Raw genomic sequence first — 20,408 nt, 5'->3', positions numbered from 1 at the left:
CAGTTACAGTACAGTTCTTATTTCAATGTATAGTTATGCTACATTGTATACACATAGTATTGTGAATAATTGCAAATTGCAAATAGATCGTTAGCACTTTAACACTTGCCTTACATAAATCCTGGGACTGAGCACTTCCACTCCCTATCAGTTGGGACTTTAATTAGTCTTACATGCAGGGGAACACAGATAAAACACACACACAAACACACAGAGATAAGCAACTTGAAAAAAGGTTAAGCACACACACATTTGCCATTGCCTTTAGGGCCCAGATGATGATGCCAGACCAAAAATGTTTAAAAAGGAAGCCCGATGTGGTTCTGGGTGGATCCATAGACTGGCTGGCTATTGTCCTACTGTGCATTGCAAAAGCACTAGTGCCTATTATAATTTCCTGTTGTGTAAATTTTTCCTGCACGAATCTCCAGCAACCCTTCACAACATGAGTGCTGGACTGAGAGCGTGGAGATGACAGGGCGAGAAGGAGATGGAGGAGCACAGATAAAGTCAGTGCAAATAAAGCAAAGAGAGAGAAGGAGGCTCGCCTCAGTCACCCTGCCCCGGTCCTCTTTCATCTGAGAACAGGGGAACCGGCAAAGTCTGCAGCTACTCTAAATTTTACATGCTGTCTTTTCTTTTCTGGACATCAAATTTTTACTGGGCTGCCAGACGTGATTTATGCTCCTATTAATCTTTGGTAAAAGTTATATTTTAAAAAAGCTGAAAAATAACAGGAAGCAACACTGGGGAATGGACCAGGGAAAGAAAGCAGGTAAGCGCATCTCAAGGGACAGTGGAGAAGAGGGATTGTTATGGCCATTAAAGTTAATGAGAGGCCAGGCTGTGGGGGGAACAGAGTGTGCCAGGCACAGAAAACAGTAATTAAGCCATTCTGAGCCCTGTTGTGTCAGAGTGAGCTGCCGTGGACAGATGGAGGAGAAGGTTTTTTGTGGAGGTTACAATCGCAGAGCCTGGGTTCTTCCCCCCAATTCCAACCCTGCCTGGCCCTCTGCTGTTCTGCGTCTGCCTACGGCCGTCACAACTCGTCCAAAGTTATCAGGAAGCTCCTGCTTGCTGCAGGCATGAATTGATTCAACTACAAATGAGGTATCTGTTTTGGTTTTTCTTCCTCTCACTCAATCATTCATACATTCTTTACTTCTTGCCCAAACAAATAAAAAAAAATGGAGAAAATGTGTTTAGCATCATTGTGGGCAGGTGACAGAAGGGAGGAGAAGTGGTGAGTGTAAATGCAGGGCTTTGTTTTTAATGGGGCTTTTAGCTCCTTATTCACACCTCCTCCGAGACCTTGCATTCAGTTGAGTGAATAGGCGTGTTTGTGGCCCACCTCTGTAATTTCTTGATGTGAACCTGCACTGCCAGTGTGTGTGTGTGTGTGTGTGTGATGGGCTAGATTGCTTTCAGCAGCCCATCTTTCCATATCGCTTCCATATACCACCCTGCCCCACCCCAGACCCCAGATCACCCGCCAGCTGCAGTCCACCCGTGTGGGGGAAAACTGGCCGGGAACAGTGAAGTGATGTAGGTCAGGATTAAAAAAGTTCATGAAGCAGAGCGGCAGAGGCTGTGAAAAAAATCAGCATTGCTTCATAAATATGGATTAAGCAGCATTGTAACAGCCTTAATGTAAAACACTTCACACGGTTCTGCTGCATCATTCTGCCATTTTACAGTAAAATGCAGAACTGTGCAGAAAAAAAGCAATCAATTTCTTCACTTAGAGCATGATAAACCATCCCGGCAGAACACAAGTTTTGTGTCTAATTTATTCACAGGTAAAAATAATCAATAAAGTATAAATCATCTATGTCCTCGGCCATCCGAAGAAGAAACTGCTGAAGAATCCAGACTAGATATCCCCCACCCCATAAATCAGGCCCGCATCCAACTTTATCTCCACATGCTCTCTATAATTCATGCAACGACTGCGTGATAACCCTCAATTTTTCAGCGTTGAATAAAAGCCGAGCAGATGAAACATATTTCTGCATTACTGGCCAGGCCAGCCGACTGTCAGCTTGATTGTGTTAAAATAATGCGCTTCTTACCCCGGTGAGGCCCCATGGAAGAAATATGCCCTTATTCATGCAAACTGTTTTAGACCAGCCTCGGTCAACTGCAAACACATTTGGGAGTTTTTGTGTGTATGTGAAGGCAGCCATGTTCACATGACCTTACGACCTCTGACTTGTTAATTGCAAGACGATTTTTCTTTTTATTTCTCTATTCTTATTTTATGTTAGATTTGAATTTAAAATTTGCCTTAGTCCATCATGCCATATCCTTTGTCTGACAACTGAAAGAATTTCAAGATCGGTAGTGTATGCAATCTGTCACAAGGGGAATCCGGTGACGCACTTGCAGACATACTATGGACGGGGAGACAAGCCGTTGTACCGGGAGAGGACACTGGACATTACATGGCCCTGTCTAGCCAATAGTATTATATCACCTACTTAGGAGGCGGGTATAAAGATAATAAGGGCCAATCTGATTGGTCAAATTAGGACACACAAAAGCTTGGCACATAAATTAATAGTATGTCTGAAATTGCATACTGCTTGAGTAGGTGCTACATTGGAATTTGTACGTACTGCGCTACCGTTAAAACAGTATGTTCTATATAGAATGAATGAGAGTAGTATGAATGTAATTCGGACGTACTACATCCACTGTGTTGATGTTGTTGTTTTTTACCTTTACAGAGGGCATTTCCTCACAAGTGTAATTTAACCACGATGAACAACGTTCTCCTTAAGGTACTTGGTGGGAAAAAGCCGTTTCCCACCATGTTTCGAATATGACGCCGCCTCTAGAGCTGCCTTATGGGATAGTGAAGTGTCCATTGAATGCCTACTACAGAATTCGGCTGGAAGCAGTAGGTCATCCAGGTACTTCTCGTCTACTTTTTTTTAGAATACTATGAATTCACCGTTCAGCTCGTCCGGTTCCAGCCTGATGTCGGTGTCCAGTTTGCACGCGCAGAAGTACAGCGCGTACTACTCACCTCGCATACTGTTTTTCACATACAATATAGTGTGGCGGCGGAGGCCGGCCATGAGTTGGGACCAGCATGCCTTGCCGGTGAGATAAGTGCCGACAGGACAGCGCGCCCGGGGACTGCAAATAGGTAACCATGTTAAGGGTAAATGTGTTCTGTTGGGGTTCGGGATGTGTGTGCTATGGGGATTTAATGTAGTGTGTGCAATGGGAGAAACTTTACACCGGGAAGTCGAGGTGTAGGGCTGGAGGAGAAGAAGAATCGCGTCTCTGTTATGTGGAAGCCGGAGGAGTAGGTATATGTTGGTGGCGCCACCTACTGCCTCCCGTTCAATAAAAAGCGTTATTACGAAACCATCATGATTGAGCCGATTTCTCCTTTCCTGACCTCTCGGCAACGGCTCGTCACAATAGTATATAGTATGCGATTTTGGACACAGCAGAAATTTCATTTATCGCAACTCTTTGTGATACAGATATCGCGTATACTATTATCGCGATAACGATAATTATTCGATATATCGTGCAGTCCTAATCTAGACCAAATGATTATATTAATTAGTAAAAGCATTAAGATATAGACTAATAAAATACAAAAAGAGCATTTGAATCCCTAAAACGAAACAAAATAGAGACAAGCCCATGTTGAACATAAGTGTATGAGTGGTTTTTAGAAAAAGCCGTGCCAGTCGAATGCATAGAAAATGTTTCTCAGCTGATCGAGGCTCTTGTCTGCAACATGCAGGCTATGCTCCTGTCTGCTTGGGGGTCACTGTGGATGGATGAGTGTGTGGATGAGACTTGTGCTCTTGTGCACACGATATAAAATGGGAATGTCACAACACTGCACATGAAGTGGGTGTGATTGCTCCTCAGACTTTCGCAGTGATAGAAAGTAACAAGCTGAGGGAGCGAAAGTCAGAGGGAAAAAGGAGGAATGGAGACACTAAGCACGTCCTCCAGACATCAAGCACCTTTCACTCACATCTCTCCGGCTGGAGCACACCAGCAGGTAGAATTCAGTTGGAGTGTTGCTGAAACCCACGGGCACATATTGAACTGGATTAGGTTGGGAGTGAGTGTGTGTATGTGTGTGTCTGGAGCAAGGCCTTGGCAGATTTCTTTCACCAAAGGCAAAGCCAAAATGTTCCATTAAATGCACACTTATCTGTAAGCCCTCCCTCAGTACAGAATAAACACCGGGGGACTAAGACGGACACATTTCACCTACGGCAAATATTTTAGGCTTGTTACACAACGCTGCCTGCAAAAAGTTCAAGGGCCTTGAGAGACCACTTGCTATGTATGGTGGGTGTCTGAAGGTGTTGGGGGTGTGGTGCGAGAGTGTGTGTAATCAACCCTAGCTTGTTCACTCTGACTTTTCCGTCCGTAAACCAAACGCAGGAGCAGCTGGCTGCTGGTGAGTCTCTCGACGCAGCGTGCAACCGCGAAGTCCACTGCAGAGAGCCTCTAATGCAATCCTGCATCAATAGAAATGCAATAAAAGCTGCGGCATGCCACCATGGCACCCTGAAAGCTGAATACATGCTGACTGCCTTTGCAAGGGGTAAAAAAGTTAACAGTATACAGAGAAAAAATAAAAAATAAAGAAAATCACAGCAGAACAAGCATGCCTTCTATTGGGCATTAATTTAATCCTCCTCAAAAGATGTATTGTTTATGTACAGACACATAGATTGGAGAGCTTATTTTAAAAGGGAGGCACAGTGATAAATAAAAAGGCAGATGCAGAGGGGTTCTGTAGTAAAATATTTTATAGAGCTGTAAATGGTTTCTGAAATATAGCATTCACAAACGCTTTGTACACTTGTACACTTTTTTTCACATAATGGCTGTCTTTAATGGACTGGTTCAGCATGTAAGTGTAATTCAATATTTCATTAAGAGAGATTCTTTATTAATTTATATAAAAGCTGGTGTTCTGACCCTCATTGTTCCATGGTTTATGGTGTTCCATCCATTCTTACCTGTCCTACTTCCTTTCGTTATTCTCTCTCACCACCCGACTTTCCGGCTCTTAAATACGGTAGTGGGTGCGATTTTTGTCTGCTTGTTTCCCAGAAGTGTCCCTGATGGCCCCACAGTGAGGGCGTCAGTTCAGAGGAACCAGAAGCACTTCTTCCTGCTTTTCTTCACTGACTGCGGCGAGTCCAGGCTGCGAGGGGGAAGCACCGTCTGAGGGGAGCTCTGCTCAGCCTCCTGCGGTTCTGGGACCCTCCAGGCCCGGGTCACCTGTCCCTCCTGCTGTCTGAAGTCATGTTCCACACTGCAGTGAACAGAAACACAGAAAGGGAATGGGGAGTCTCTGTCAGTCACAGAACAGAAAGGCAGTTCACTGTACACCTTGCTGAGAGGCCGGAACTGGGATGATTAATATATGGAATGCCGTCTTGAATGGGATATCTTGGGCCCGTGGTTGTCTTGTCAGCAACTCTGCTGCTTTTCTGCTTACAAAGCAATGGCCTAGTTAAAGCACAGATGTCGCAAAGGAACTGGGGCTGTCCTCCCCCTTACATCGAGGGGAACTCCGCAGCTGGGAACACCTCTTCCACTGCGTAATGAGCATTGCCACCGGAGCCACAGCTTCCCTGCACTGATGAGCACTGAACCCTCATTTCCAAAGATTTGTTCCTGTCTTCGCCCTTCCATGCCTTTTTATAAATACCTACTGACACCCTGTACACAGAACACAGAAAATTGGACAGATTGATTTTTCAGCCTCATTCCTCTTCCTCAAGGACAACCTCAGCTGCTATAGGAAAAAAATCTCTCTGAAAGTGACAGTTTTCTGATTTTCTATTGTTCGAAAGTCATCTGGAATATGTTGTTTTGCATATTCATCTTGTACAGAATAAGTATATAAAGATGGATGCACCAAAAGTATTTTCCTGCTCACTTAAAATGTAACTACCTACTTTTGAACAAACCAAAGTAAATGCTACAATAATCACAGATGTGGCACATGACAAATTACAATTTCACTTGGGACTCCTTAACATGGAAGAGGTACAGATGAGGTCAACATAAAATGCATGAGCACACCTATCCAATATTATGGTTGAGTATGCACTCTGAATGCTATACCAAGAGGAGTGGCACTTTGGAGTTCATATGTGTGGTAGATTTGAAGACATTTGGGGTGGCAGCCTGTCATCACCTTCCTGCTTTCTAGAATCAAAGGGAAGTATTGCTGTAATGGTGAAATGAAATTAGCCTGAAAAAGCAGAGAATAGATGTCATTGATCCTGGCTCTTTCATAAAAAGTCACCTGTTGGCAATTACAATTTCGCGGATTGTAGGACTAGACAGCCTGTAATCTATTGTGAAAATTAACTATTGCAAGATTGACAAACTAATGGCCTATTAGTGACAAGTCAAAAAACAGTTCAAGAGAACAGTTCAATCCCAATAAGTTGAAATTCTGTGATTCTGGCTCTTTGATGGTATCTGGTGGTCAAGAGACCTAGAACCACACCACTGACCATCAGTTGTAACTAGGGCTGCAAAATAAATCAAATCTCAATATCAGATCATACATGAACGCAAAATGATGGAATTTATATTATGAGTACATGGACTGAAGCCACAATGTATTATCTGTCATTCTCTAAACCAGGTACCCGCTCATCACCAGGCCAATACCTACAGTGAAGCATGGTGGTGGCAGCCTCATGCTATGCTTTTCAACTGCAGGAAATGGGAGACTAGTCAGGATAGATGGCTGCAGCAATGTACAGAGACATCCTGAATGAAAACCTGCTCCAGAGCGATGTTGAGCTCAGACTAGGGCGACGGTTTGTCTTCAGGACAACTCTGTGAATGTCCTTGAGTGGCCCAGCCAGAGACCAAACTTGAATCTGATTGACCATCTCTGGAGAGATCTTAAAATGGCTGTGCACCGACGCTTCACATCCAACCTGATGGAGCTTGAGAGGTGCTACAAAGTGGAATGGGAGAAACTGGCCAAGGATAGGTGTGCCAAGCATGTGGTATCAAGTTGCAGCGACCAAGTCTTGAACCAAGCCGGTGAATACTGTGTATTCTGCATTTCGTTTCTTTTGTTTTCTTTGCATTTTGGCCATCATTTTCATTTAATTTATCAAAACCATGATAAACCATCTCTCAATATGTGGGTTAAGAACATTTGTCTGAACTGAATCAGACCCTCACACTGTAACTGTGGAAGCTTAAGCTGTGCACAAGCTGGCACGGAAAAAGCCTGACTAACAGTGAGCACTTGTAGACAACCCTGCAGAGAGAACCTACACACACGAAACCCTGCAGAGAAAACACCTACATCTACACCTCCACAGGGACGGTCTGCAGCCAGCCCTGACGCAGCAAACACCGACTACAAAGACTAACTCTGCAGCAGAGTCTGACAAAGTCTCCATACTTTATGATTTTTTTTTCTCCCCTTCGTGCGCCGCCTGAGGTATAAATAAAGTAAATCCTGGCTGGGAAAGACCAGCGAAATATGACATAAAGAATATTAACTGTAAATCCACAGCGAGGGCAGAGATGCGGACAGCACCTACTGCTAAGCCTGACAAACTAAAGCCCCTCCACCTTCGCACCATCCTCACACTGCCACTGTCCCGCTTAGGCCCAGGGTCCCTGGTGGATTTCTGCCCATGTTGTTTCCCTGTGATAAATCACCTCTGTCTGGGGGCCTACTATGATCAAGAGACGTCCGCCCTCCAACCCTAAGTCCTAATTATCCCAGCTCTCCTCTCTCAGCTCAGGAAGGCACCTAGAGTATGTGGGGCAATTCATGAGTTATATGAAATAATAACTCAACTCATTTAGGACATTATTTGGTCAATCTTACTGCATATGATTTACCTTTTCTTTGGTCTTTGTTTGTTTCTTTCTTAATGATAGTCTCCCCATAGGCACATCATGGTTTATTTTTGTCTGACTCGTCTCTGACGGAGCATGTAATCGTAATTCAATCAGCTCAGATCTGCCATATCAGTGTCCAACTCACCCCGACATGACAGCTAATGAAAGTGTGGGAGATAGCAGAATGACAAGACTGTTTGTTTTATGTGAGCAGGTCCTTCAAAAATCGTATTTTAATTGTCCGCAGGAACACATTGAACACATGCGTTCCTTTATTGTGGAGAAAAAATAATTATGTTGTTTTAACACACACATACACACAAATCTAAAATATAAACAATATAATAACATTATGTGTTATGAACTACCTTCAGAACATTTTTAATAAATTGCACTGTGATATACAACCCCATTGTCCACAACCTTGGGGTCAGGTGCTTACACCAAACAATAAACCTGCTGACCGACGGATGCTTTCTGCAGTGTCTCCTGATGCACTATTACGGCAGAGTTTTTAGAGGGCAGACTACACACATTTCAACGTTAAGTAAATGTAATCATATGAAGCCTGTTCAAAGGTATAAGCAAACAATTTGATTCAATTACATTAGATTTGATTACAACAAAGACTTGTAATCTTTGTCCGAACAACCGGACCGGAAGGTTTGCTGTGGCGACCCCTAACAAAAGAAGAACAAGAGACAACATATTACAGTCCATTATACTAAATTCATGTCACTGTGCACAGTGCATGTACAAAGCCAAAAAAAAATGCATTTAGCATTTAACCAAAAGTGCAAAAAAATTATGCAAAAATGTAATGAATTAAGCACAGTTTGTTAACAATTTGAATATGTAATGGTGTAAATTTGAACTTGCACAAGTCTGCCAGGGGTGCTTAAACTGCTACTTGACTTTAAATGAGATCTCAAGTGTCCTGCTCCAAGGTCAGCCACGGGTAAATAAAAAAATCTTTTTAGTGTCACTGTCTGCCATTATGGAAGTGAAGTGATTGTCACTGTGATGCACAGCAAGCATAGCACACGGTGCACACAACAAAAAGAGTCCTCTGTATTTAACCCATCACCCTTGGTGAACAGTGGGAGGCCATGACAGGTGCCCTTGAGATTCGAACCGGCAACCTACTGATTACGGGTCCATTTCTTTAACCTCTAAGCCATCCATTGCATTTATGAATAAATGTTTCCTGCGGACGGAGCATTCCGGGAAAATTTTGATGGAATCCTGCAGAGGGGATTTTGACTGAATCAGTCTGTGGAGCTTTCCTGAGAAATGGATCATGCGGCGAGATTTGGGCAGATGAGATTTCATTGTCAAGTTTAAGAAGATTGGAAGCTGTAATGGCCCCTGAAATAACTTTTCAGGCACAATCATTGTGGAGGGGCTCCCCTAAAATAAATGGCAGTCTGCCCTGCACTGTGTGCTTTTTAATTCACAGCTCCGGAGGTTTCATTTCATCTCACAGTGGTAGCGGGAAAAAGGCGCTGCTGGGGCATTATGGCGCTGTACGGAACGTGTTTCTCAGCTCAAGCGGCGCATTAATCTATGACTCCTCCACTTTATGTTTTTCCACCATTTGTTTCAGGCGATATATATGAGCTACATTGCCTCGTGCTACTCTTTGTCTGTGCCTGCGACTTAACAAGGAACTGTTCTAATGAAGGCTAATCTCTTCAGATAATCCATAAACCGATAACGCAAATTTATCTATGGAATTACCGCAGTGTTTACATATTCTGGAAATGGGGACGAGTGCCTCTAAGACACAATTAAACACCACACTCATCTGATACCGTGATTCACCCTCCAACTTACTGAAAAGTCGCATGTCATTACCACTCACTAACTTAAAGACACACGTTTATGATTATGGAAACCTTAGCAGAGTTTATTAGCCATCCTTGTGGGATTTAATGAAGCCGAAGCCTGTACTCATGATCATCCGTGCTAATCGGGAGTGACATTTGCTTGGTTATTTAGGTTGATTTGTGAACAACACACCAACTAGATGCTTTTTTCTTCACAAAGTTTGCGCCTTTGAAATGGAAATCGGCAAATCTGTTCTTGTCACTCTTATCTGATGGAAGGGGCTGTTCATTTGCACATGAAAGTCTACTTCGATTTCAAGGTGGTAAACACAGTTTGGGTGTGTGTGTGTGTGTGCGCTGTGCTGTCAGTTGATATAAGTGTGCATAAGTGCGGAAGTGGGGGTGGAGCGGACAGGGGTGTGTCCTCCAGGCGCAACAAGGGAAAGGCGTCAAGAAGGGCATGAAAATGGCAAGGGTAACCATGGGAACACCATGGTCCATATAAAAACATGTTTCCTCCCCAACCTGTCTTGCATTGACAACAAGTCTACTGTCTGTGTGTGTTTGTGTGTGTGTCTGTCACCCTACGCCATTCTCCATCATGTAGCTCTTCTGTGCTGAATGCCGTAACACAGTGGCCCTCTGCAGATCTGTGATATATGAAGTGAGGGAATAGGAGACTCTCAGTGTATTTATAATGAATAAAGCCCCCTAGCCTGGGGGCACGTACGAATGCAGACGTGTAATTTGTATGCGTGTGTGTTTGTGTGTCTGCTTGTCTGTTTGTTTGTTTGTTTGTTTGTTTGTTTTGCAGGATGCGGGGAAATATGCTGCTCTGATGCAATCTCATTCGAGACAAAATGAAACAGCTGCTGCTTGCTGCCTGCGTCTTGGGAAATGTTCTCTCTGCATTGTGTTATTACAGCTCCAGAAACTGCAAAACTGTTCCTTCCAGCCGATCAAAACAAAAACCACAATTACGAACAGATTTAATAATGACTGAAGCGGTACCTAAACAGTGAAAGTTATCTCCATTGACAACGATGTCAATGTCAGCGATGTTGCAGTGACGACTGTACTGTACTCTTGGTCACTCGCTCCCAGCAATAAATCACTTTAAACCAAAGTGCCAGCGGGCGTGACCCTTTCAGGCGTGTTGTGGAAAGCGCTATTGATATTGGCTGTTTGCAGGTTGACTGCAGATGGCATCAAGCTGTCTCAGATGGACAGCCTGGGCAGTAACAAACACAAAACCAGGAGGATTATGGGATGTGGGGCAATGCTCGACCAGCATGGTTAAATAATTGAATAGATTATGCATAGCACGATAAATTTGCTCTGTTTTGGGTAAATAAATCAACAAATTAAACTGTGATTGAAACTTTACTGCCATTCTGTCTGTAAAGAGTGTCATTGTAGAAGCAATACTTAAAGGCTGATCGAAAGATGATCCATTGGTCAAATTTGTCAGAGTTTGGAACAGGATTGAAAAGCCAGATTTCAGAAAAGCCAGATTTCAGAAACATTAAAGATTTGTAAAGTATTATTTTACATAATTTGTTACACGTTGAAGCACTAATTCATGGAAATTCATTTATCAGACACCCTTACCCTGAGCAACTTACAATCAGTAGTTACAGGGACAGTCCCCCAAGAGACACTCAGTGACACAATGGTAGTAAGTGGGGTCTTTGTGGTCATCTGGTTCATAGGCGGGGTGTTACCCACTGGGCTACAACCACTCTATACCTATTATTTTTTGCCAAAACTACTATTTTAAGTAGTTTTAAACAGATTAAGCATTTACTTTAATTTACAACATGGAGGTCTTATGGTCTTCTGAAGTTTTGTATTCCTTTAACCAGTAAGGAATGCTACAAAATTAAAATAAAAATGCAAACGACTTCACTGAAATGACATTTAAAAAATTCAGAATTATTAAATCATGTTCTCGGAACAAGCTTTTAGTAATGGGTGTTTCTAGAGTCAACCTAAGCATTCTAAGAATCTGATCGCTGCACACAGCTCAGTTTTACATCCAATAAAGGAAGGCAGTGAAGTGTTCCGCAGTTCACGGAACTGGGAAGACGAGTGTAAATCATTTACTGTTAAACGAATAAACTGGAACATGCTGAGTCTGCTGCACCTCTCTGACTAAACTTTCCACTCAATCACGTGTTAACAAGTGCTGCTGGACAGAAGTGGCAGCAGACCTTTAACTTGACCTTTAAATGCATAATAAAGTTAAAGGCTGGGGAGAGGGGCGGTGAAAATGAGAGGGCGACAGGGAGAGGCCGACTGTGATAACGGCCATAGGTCATCTGCAGAGTGCAATTTGTCTCTTTGGATAACTGGTGCAATCTTCCAAACCTGACATTTTTCAGCTACAGCTGGCCCGTAACACATACATTTCATCCCAACGTACGCCAGAGGGCCAGCCTGGATCCAGCGCTTCCTTTTAATCCCTGTTTACAGCAAAGGAATCACAAGGAACCGTAAAATAGCCCAAAATAGAAATTCCTAAAACAGTAACAACATGAAACTGCCTTTGAGCGAAAAGGCCAGAGAGGAGCTCTCTCCAACGTCACCAGCAACCAGTTCCAGCCAGCCTGCTATGCTTTATGGTCCGAGCTGTCCTCTGACCAGCAGCCTGCCATGAACTGTGAATTATTGGAATGCAACCTAGTGTTCATGAGAGACTATGGGATGAGGCTGTCAATCAAGCGCACCCAGACAGAACTATATGTGTGTGTGTGTGTGTGTGTGTGTGTATGTCAAGGTTATTTGTTTCACACAGTACCATTCATACACAGGTTTGTGAGTCCTGAAAACGCACACACTCGAGTGCTGTATGGGGACAGAGATAGCAGGTGAAGTATGAAGAGAAAATGATGGTGGGTGGAGATCAGTCGGTGGAAGAGAGCACAGTGAAACAGTCTGGAAGAAAATGGAAAATTGCTCTCCGGGAGTAAACTTCTGTTTAAGGTCGGATGGGGTGTTCTGGTTTTAGAGACGTGTGGCTTATTTATGGGGCATTTTGGGTGCATTTAGAGGTAAGGTTCTCAACGGATCAATACAAAGTCACCTTTATGGTACGATGAAAGATTTCTATCCTGATGGGAGTGGACTCTGATGCTGCGCCCATCCACTGAATTTTTTAATGAGTATGAAAATGATCCAACTCATATGATATGACCTTCAGTCACCAGATCTCAACACTTGATATGCAAATGAGGGGATGATTCTGAAGAAACATCCCCTTATTGAGACACCCTACAGTTTTATAGATTTATAGATTTTATACATCAGAAAAGTGAGTGATTACAAAAATTTGGGGAATTCATTGTGCCTTCCCTGCTTAAATAAAAAATCTATCCATGTGGAGGAGGCAGCTGGAGCTTTCCACTAAAAGCCACGCTGTGATGAGCCTGCTGGGTGTGGGTGAACTGGCTGTGGGGCGGTGGGCGTCCGGAGCGCTGCAGCCGCTGTGCTGTATTGAGTGATGTCTGCCAGAGCAGAAGCAGCGCACTGATGGATGTGCAGAGCAGAGGGAGGGGTGATGGAGGACAGAGGGGTAAGGTGGGACACATTAACAGAACTGACCGTGTTTATCTGTGCGAACCCAGGTGCACAACTCAACACACAAACATACACACACACACAGGGGTATGTGCAGCCTGGGGACACACATACACACTGAAGAGTGAACACGCACATGGAAACATGACAAAGTTTCATATCCTTATATACACCCCATAAACATACAGCCACAAAATGCATTTAGGCTATTTTAGTCTTTGGTGGAGAGTTAAGGTCAAGCTGGGCCTGGGGGTTTAGGTGGAGATGAGATGGAGAGACACAGGGGTGGAAAGCGCTGAGCATTGAGAGTGCAGGGAAGCAGAAAAATAACAGGAATTCGCCATAAACTCTGCTCCTCCCAACCAAGCGGCTGGTCAGAGGCAATTCACTGTGAATACCGGTGCATCTTCAAAAAAACAGATATTTGCAATAAAAAGGTCACTTGTTTTCAAAGGTCATTTCATTAAAACCTACGACCATTCAGCCCAAGTATTGGCACAATAAATTTTGGACATTTGGATTCTTTCTCTATTTGATTGCTCTGAGATATAATCATTTGACATTGTGGATTATCAGATCAAAATAAAAATGAATGTCACTATAATAAAAATAGCATATATGAAGTATATATAAATACAAAATATTTCCAAAAAGAGAAACAAATTAAATCATAAAGCATAAAACAAGGAGACATGGTGAAGAGGCCTACATTTCCCCTCCCACCCTTTTAAAGCACAAAAAGACCTTTTAAGCCCCTGGGAAGAAAAATCACGTTACAGGAGAAATGCAGGCATGTAATGAGCGATCCTAAGAGAGCCTGTGACAAATTGGGTGAGTTCACATTGCTGCATGTCCTATTCAGCCCTTTCTGAGTAGTTTCTGGCAACAAAAAAAAAGAAAAGAAAGAGAAAAATGATGAAACAGCGGATTAGCATGGCGATGAAGGCGAGCCAGCTTAAAAAACATAAAATGCATCCTCACCTCAACAGCATGCCATCATTTCCCTTTTTATTTCTCTCTCTCTCTCTCCCTCAGACACACACACACACAAACTCACTCCTTCTTATCCCGCGATTCATCCTTTCTGCCTTTCAAAGACAGAAATAGCTTTAGCTCTCCGCCTCTTATTATTCCCTGCCTTCCCCTATCACACATGCTAACAGCACGAGAGAGGGGGGGGTTATCTGTTTGTTAATAATGGTTGGGGGATTTGCGGGCAGGGGAAGGTCTGGCCCTGCTGCAGTGTCTCTCCAGAGTGGTAATGCACTCTATCAGTGCGCGGATTTGGCAGCACTGACACGGCTATTGATCAGAGAATGTAATCAGGATCAAAGTGAGATATGTCTATAATCCCCACTCACTCCCCATCGCTCCCCCTCTCTCCGTCCCTACACCCTCCTCACCTCTCTCGCCAAAGCAACAAAGCCCAGCCTTGGCACGTCACCCTCTGTCCCTTCCACTGCGCGTCTTACGAAGCGGCAGCAAGATGGGGTTATTTATTCGGCATCGTGAAAAAATATAACGGCCGTGTACAAACAGTCGCTTGGCTGATTTGTCAATAGTGCAAGCACAGCCCCCGCAAAAGAAACAAAGAGGCGGAGAGATATAGTCGGAGCCGGAGTCATTAGTTTCCACCAGCCCCCCACCACCCACCTCATCCTCTCAATAAAAGCTGAATATCTCGCTAAATTGAGCATCGGAGTGGAAACACAGCTGCTGTTTTATGAGGGTATTTTATAACCCCAATAATACAGGGCACTCATATTGCTTGGCCGCATCAGACAATTAGCAATTAGCGCCTCCTCCGGCCCCCAACACGGCTACTCTCTCGGGCCTGGGGGTTGTAGATGATAAGCGGGGGATTCGCATCGGGCAAAAGTAATCTCCAAGCCAACTCTGACCCGTCCCCCGAGTGTTCTCTTCCGACAGACCTTTCGTTCTGTCTTCGTTGGAAGAAAGGGGGGCGGGCGAGGGACTTTCCGAGCATATGTCCTCCATGACGGAGAGCTTGCGGTGGGCGACAGGCACGTGCTGCCCTGCTGTCACACTTCCCCACGCTGACCTTGCGAGGCCCGGGGAGCAAATGAACGCCGCAGCAAGCTCCCAACATGCATCTGTGGCAGTCGGCGGCCCTGTTTAATATGCCACAGTCGTTATTGCAGTCACACTCCACAGCCACCTGGAACCGGGGAGTAACCGCACACCCACACGCGCAGATTAGATTTTCTGTATCCTATTACTATCACGCCCAAACCGGCAGCAGATGGATGGGGCTGCTTGATTCAATTTGTATTTCTGAAGAGAAAAGGTATCTGTTTTTATTTACTAGCATGAATGAAATAAAATAAATCAAAGACATGCGGACACAAGCAGGGTTCGTAGAGGTCGCCGGGGGAAAAAACGGGTAAAAAAAGTCCTGGGTGCGGCGATTCAGCGCTTATACACCATAAGCTCATCTGCACACTAAGAGCTTTCCTTCACCCAGAGTGTGAGTGTAGAGCAAAATGCTCACAAGCGGATCAGTGAAATCTCCCCCACGCTGCGCGCTCGGCTACGCGCGAGAGCGTGCCGCACTCCTGCATTGTTCTACCGCCTGTTCCCTCGAGGGTCAACAAGGAAGGGAGAGGAAGTCGCTGATTCTAATCGCCGAGGGAAGAGAAAGAGAAAAAAAAAAACACAAAACTCAGCAAAAGGAAGTCATTAAGAATCAACAGTAAAATGTCGATACCAGGAGTAACTATCATCATTACCAGACGGCCTTTTACAGTAGAAATATCAGTAAGCTCCACAAAGTTGCCCCTGTGTCTCCGTTTGACCTTCTGCTCCTGTTCATTATAATCCCCACTGCAGAGCGGCCAGATTCAGGTGTGCATGCATGTGTAAGAATATCTAACACTAACACTTTATCCAGTAAGCAGGGCTGACAAAATCCCCGCTCGCTTCACTGCGTTTGCTACCGGTGTCGTTTTTTTACAACAGCCTTGCATACGAAGGGCATAATCAGATACGCCAAATTACACTTGTTGCACATGCAGGTAATTGTGTGACCCTGAGTTGTGTTTCTGAGATGACACCGGTGCCGGTGTTTTACCAAGAATAGTCTGATGTTGCTCCAGGTGTTCACTGTCAATTTAACTGCCATCCTTCTCACGAAGGCAAATGCTGTTTGCTTTATGCATGCTCCGCAATTCAATAACGAACAATAAAAATGCTTAACAATAGTAAATTGTAAATAGTAAGAAAAGCGAAGTGATTGTCATTGGGAAACACTGCAGCACAGCACACGGTGTACACAACGAAATGTGTCTTCTGCTTTTAACCATCACCCTTGGTGAGTAGTGGGCAGCCATGCATCCAGGGAGCAGTGCTTTGCTCGGTGGCACCTAGGCAGATCGGCATTTGATCCAGCAACCTTTTGATTACGGAACCACTTCCTTAACCGCTAGGCCATGTCATGTCCACCAATCAACTATTCGTGAGAATTAGGAAAAAAGACTCAGGGATTCAAGTGTTCATAGGGTCACAGTGCTCAAGTCTCACTAAGAGCAAAAATATATAACTGAAATGTTGGCCTTTAAAAGATCAGGACCCTAGTGTTGGTATCCTCCCTCTCCTCACTTCATGCCTACACCTCACCTCGTCCAATCAAAAGAGGTTCTGCTTCCCATAGGTCTTAAGCAAACCAACTCCAGACAATTCACACACACACACACACACACACACACACACACACACAGACTTTGTAATTTAGCCCTGTGACTCTGTCGCCACTTTCAAGAAACAACATAAGACTATGCTTCTGGACCTCCTTTATCCCTCAACAGAAAAAAAATGAAAGTGTGTATCTTCAAGCCTAACTTTGTAATAAAACCTTCTTCCAAATGCATAATTGCCAAAATAAATTGCAATTAGGCTAAATAAAATCAGGACTACGAGGTCAAAAGGTCACATAAGCAATTCATACCATGTATTATTTGTATTGCATCAAATAATCATGTTTGCAATTAATTACATGAAAATATTAGCTTGTTGTTGTCAATGAAACGCAAAGATCTTTATGAAAGTTACGTTGCACTGTTCTCCCTCTGCATTCAGCTGTCAACCGCGTCCACTGTCGCTAAAACTAATTGCCTTTAAGTGTTTTTTTGCCTGACAAAACGAAATCGATCGGTGGACGAATTGACTCCTGTGCACCACATTCTCTCTGCTGTTCCTGGTCAGACTTCACTCCACTCTATCATGTACCCTTCCACCGGGCTACAGCACTACCCATCTCATCTCTCCAAGCCTTTCCATCAATTTCCTCGCTTTTAAATCAACCAGCAGCCTGGCCAAGGCAATGCCTTCACACAGAGCCGCATTATCAAAAAGAGAGAAAAAGTGCAAGTCGTTGCTTGATATCACATTAGCGCCAAGCAGGAATGGTTGGGCTGACAGCATTAGAAATTTCCTGCTGGTCCAGTCATCTCTAGTCAGCAAAGAGGCAGAGCCTCGGTGACAGAATCCAGCCAATATTTGTACAAATGATTGTGTGAAGGGATAATATTTTGCTATATCTCCACTTTCCTTGTGCAGACACCATACATCACAGCAGCTTTACAGAACATGAATCGACCCTTTTTCGGATTTGAAATTTAGAACACAAAAAACACATTGATTCATGAGCAGTCATTGTGAGGACGTGCATTGGCCAAAATGACGAAACGTATTTATCCTAATACGCAACAAAAAGTTGTGCAACGAAAATAATTTTTATGCACACTAGTTAAACTGGTGACTGTAAATTAATCATAGGTGTGTGCATTCAGTAATAATTGATAATGAGTGTAGCAAAACTCATTAGTTGCACAAATTAATGCCTTATCATTGGACAAAAAAAAAAAGTCCTGACAGCAAGTGTCTCATTTGTGGCCTCCTCTGGCCGATGGTGACAATGACAGAAGTCAGAGTCACAGGCAACAGTAGTGATGTCTCTAAGCGATAAGAGGATCACGGCATGATAGCCCTGAAGCGGTAAAAAACACAATGGAAGTGGAGGCTGCTGACTCAAACTGTGGACAGAATGATTACTGACTCTCTCCTCGCACAGAGGAGCAAAGAGCTTTGTCAGTCTTTTTTGAAGCACGCCCCCTTCTTCTTTTCTTAGACACCTTAGATTTGCAAGAGCGATATCGACGGTTTTGCAGTCCTTCTCTTGTTTTGGTGTTCAGTTCTTTTTGTACTCTTAACACCAGAGATCACCATTAAGTGGCGTTGAACGAGAAAAATGAGCGTGGGTGCTAGGCCATGTTAAACTCAGTTTAAAGCCTCTTCCGGAGAACATTTAAAGACGCCTTTTGTAGACAGATGAAACACTGAACCGAAGGAGTGAGTTAAAAGGTGTTATTATTGTGTTCGCAAGGTAATTAAGAGCTCTTCAAGAAGGGGGGGGTGAAATTAGCTCTTAGGTGCCATGACAGCTCAGGACTGTCAGACGCCGCAGCCCCATTAATCCCATGGAAATTCGCCGTAAATACTACACCACGAAGGATCTGCAGTAATTACTTCCTCTTCTACTGTACATATTGCACCGCGGCTGCTTATTAAAAGGATGGTAAGGCCTTAAGAGCATGGATACTGTAAAGATAGATGATGCTGGGGCCGTGTAATCAGTGGAGGAGACAGATCATGCACTACAGCCTGTTCCTGCTGATTTGCAACTCCAATTACATAGAGTTGTTGTTTTTTTTTGTATTTTTTTGTATGGTTCTGTCCTTCTCTCCTCTACTTGCGCATCTTCATTCACCTCAGCCAGCTGGAGCTCATTCACACAACATAATGAAGAGGTGTCGCTATTAAGCGGCGGAATTTAATTAAATAATAAAATGCATTTGAGCGATTCAGCTTAATTATTTGGAATCTGTTTGGTCTAAGTGCTATTGAAGTTGGCAAGGCTTGCGGCACATAAAACTTCAACTGCAAGTAATTATGTGTTCTGTCTAATAGCTATATTATAACAATTATGCACACAACGTAATTCTCAACAGCAAGTGAGATAGCAGTTATTCCAAAATTATTATAATTGTTTTAAAAGTCTGTAATCAGTCTGAAATGGGTTTTATAGTGAAATGTTGCCATTTGCGCAAATTTCAGAAGTTCACCTCTCATCTGCCTCCAGTAATTCCATCACTTCCAAACTAAACATGCCTTTGGTGTCAGATTCTACTTATACACCGAGTCTAGTTTACCGTCTTCAACAATGGTTCAATGAATCAAAATGTATGGATGTATAAACTAAAATAACATGGGACAAAACTGTTTTTCAATTATTGAAATTAAATAGAAAGTAAATTAAATCTTTCATAGCATGTGATTATTTGAATGCACACTGAAATTACATCAAAATATGCTGAATGCAGCTTTTTCCATGTGTGAAAAACCATCAAATTTGATCAAAGTGCATATACTGCAATCATCACCATTTCCATGCCAAGGAAATGTTGAAAACAAAAAAAACCCTCTTCACTCTGTAGTATGAAGTGGATGAAACATCCTCTTGATGTCAATCAAGCACCACAATAAAATGCAACTCAGTGCTTTCTTCACACATAACACATTAACTTTTCAAATGATGCTCATGTGGAAACTGTCCTGGGGTCAAGGTTGAGTTTCGGCAACTTAAAAGTTGCTTGGCACCACGTTGTTGCCAGAAGATTAATATTTGTTGACATGTTGCAAGTCAACTGGTGACATTTAACTGAGAGGCTGTTGACAGCTGACAGCTGAGATGATTTACTGATGATTTACCGACTCAAAAAGTGAATTATGCAAATAAAGCATTCCCAATTTCTGATTAAACGACTATTTAAACTGGGAGACAGCCAGCCATAAATCTCGAGCATCGGAGCATTTATGGGCCACACAATACAGCAGTTAATTTTTTTTTAAAAGATCTTGAGAATGCTCTTTCATCAAAAAGAAACTTCCTATATTCCTGCTATATATGCTAATGGCACATTTATCTGTCCTGCTTTGGTTAGATGCCTTACAGCAAATCAGGAGAAAAGTGCTTAAGAATTTCACTCCATACATAGAAAAACTGTGAGTGAAGTGAGGCCAAAATAATCATCC

The 20,408-nt window shown here is 43.3% G+C and overlaps 1 protein-coding gene across 2 annotated transcripts in view; it reads right to left on the bottom strand.

Moving 5' to 3' along the window:
- Nucleotides 1-4,781: 4,781 nt before the first annotated feature.
- Nucleotides 4,782-20,408, bottom strand: part of LOC114786926 (flocculation protein FLO11) — a 53,471-nt gene continuing 37,844 nt past the window's right edge. For both annotated transcript variants that reach the window (XM_028974521.1, XM_028974522.1), the window contains exon 4: nucleotides 4,782-5,311. In XM_028974521.1, coding sequence (XP_028830354.1) covers nucleotides 5,143-5,311 — 169 coding nt within the window. In that variant the 3' untranslated portion in view covers nucleotides 4,782-5,142. The remainder of the gene's footprint in view (nucleotides 5,312-20,408) is intronic.

This window comes from Denticeps clupeoides, chromosome 3 (assembly GCF_900700375.1).
Source record: "Denticeps clupeoides chromosome 3, fDenClu1.1, whole genome shotgun sequence".
NCBI lineage: Eukaryota > Metazoa > Chordata > Actinopteri > Clupeiformes > Denticipitidae > Denticeps > Denticeps clupeoides.
This window is presented reverse-complemented; position numbering and strand designations above follow the sequence as displayed.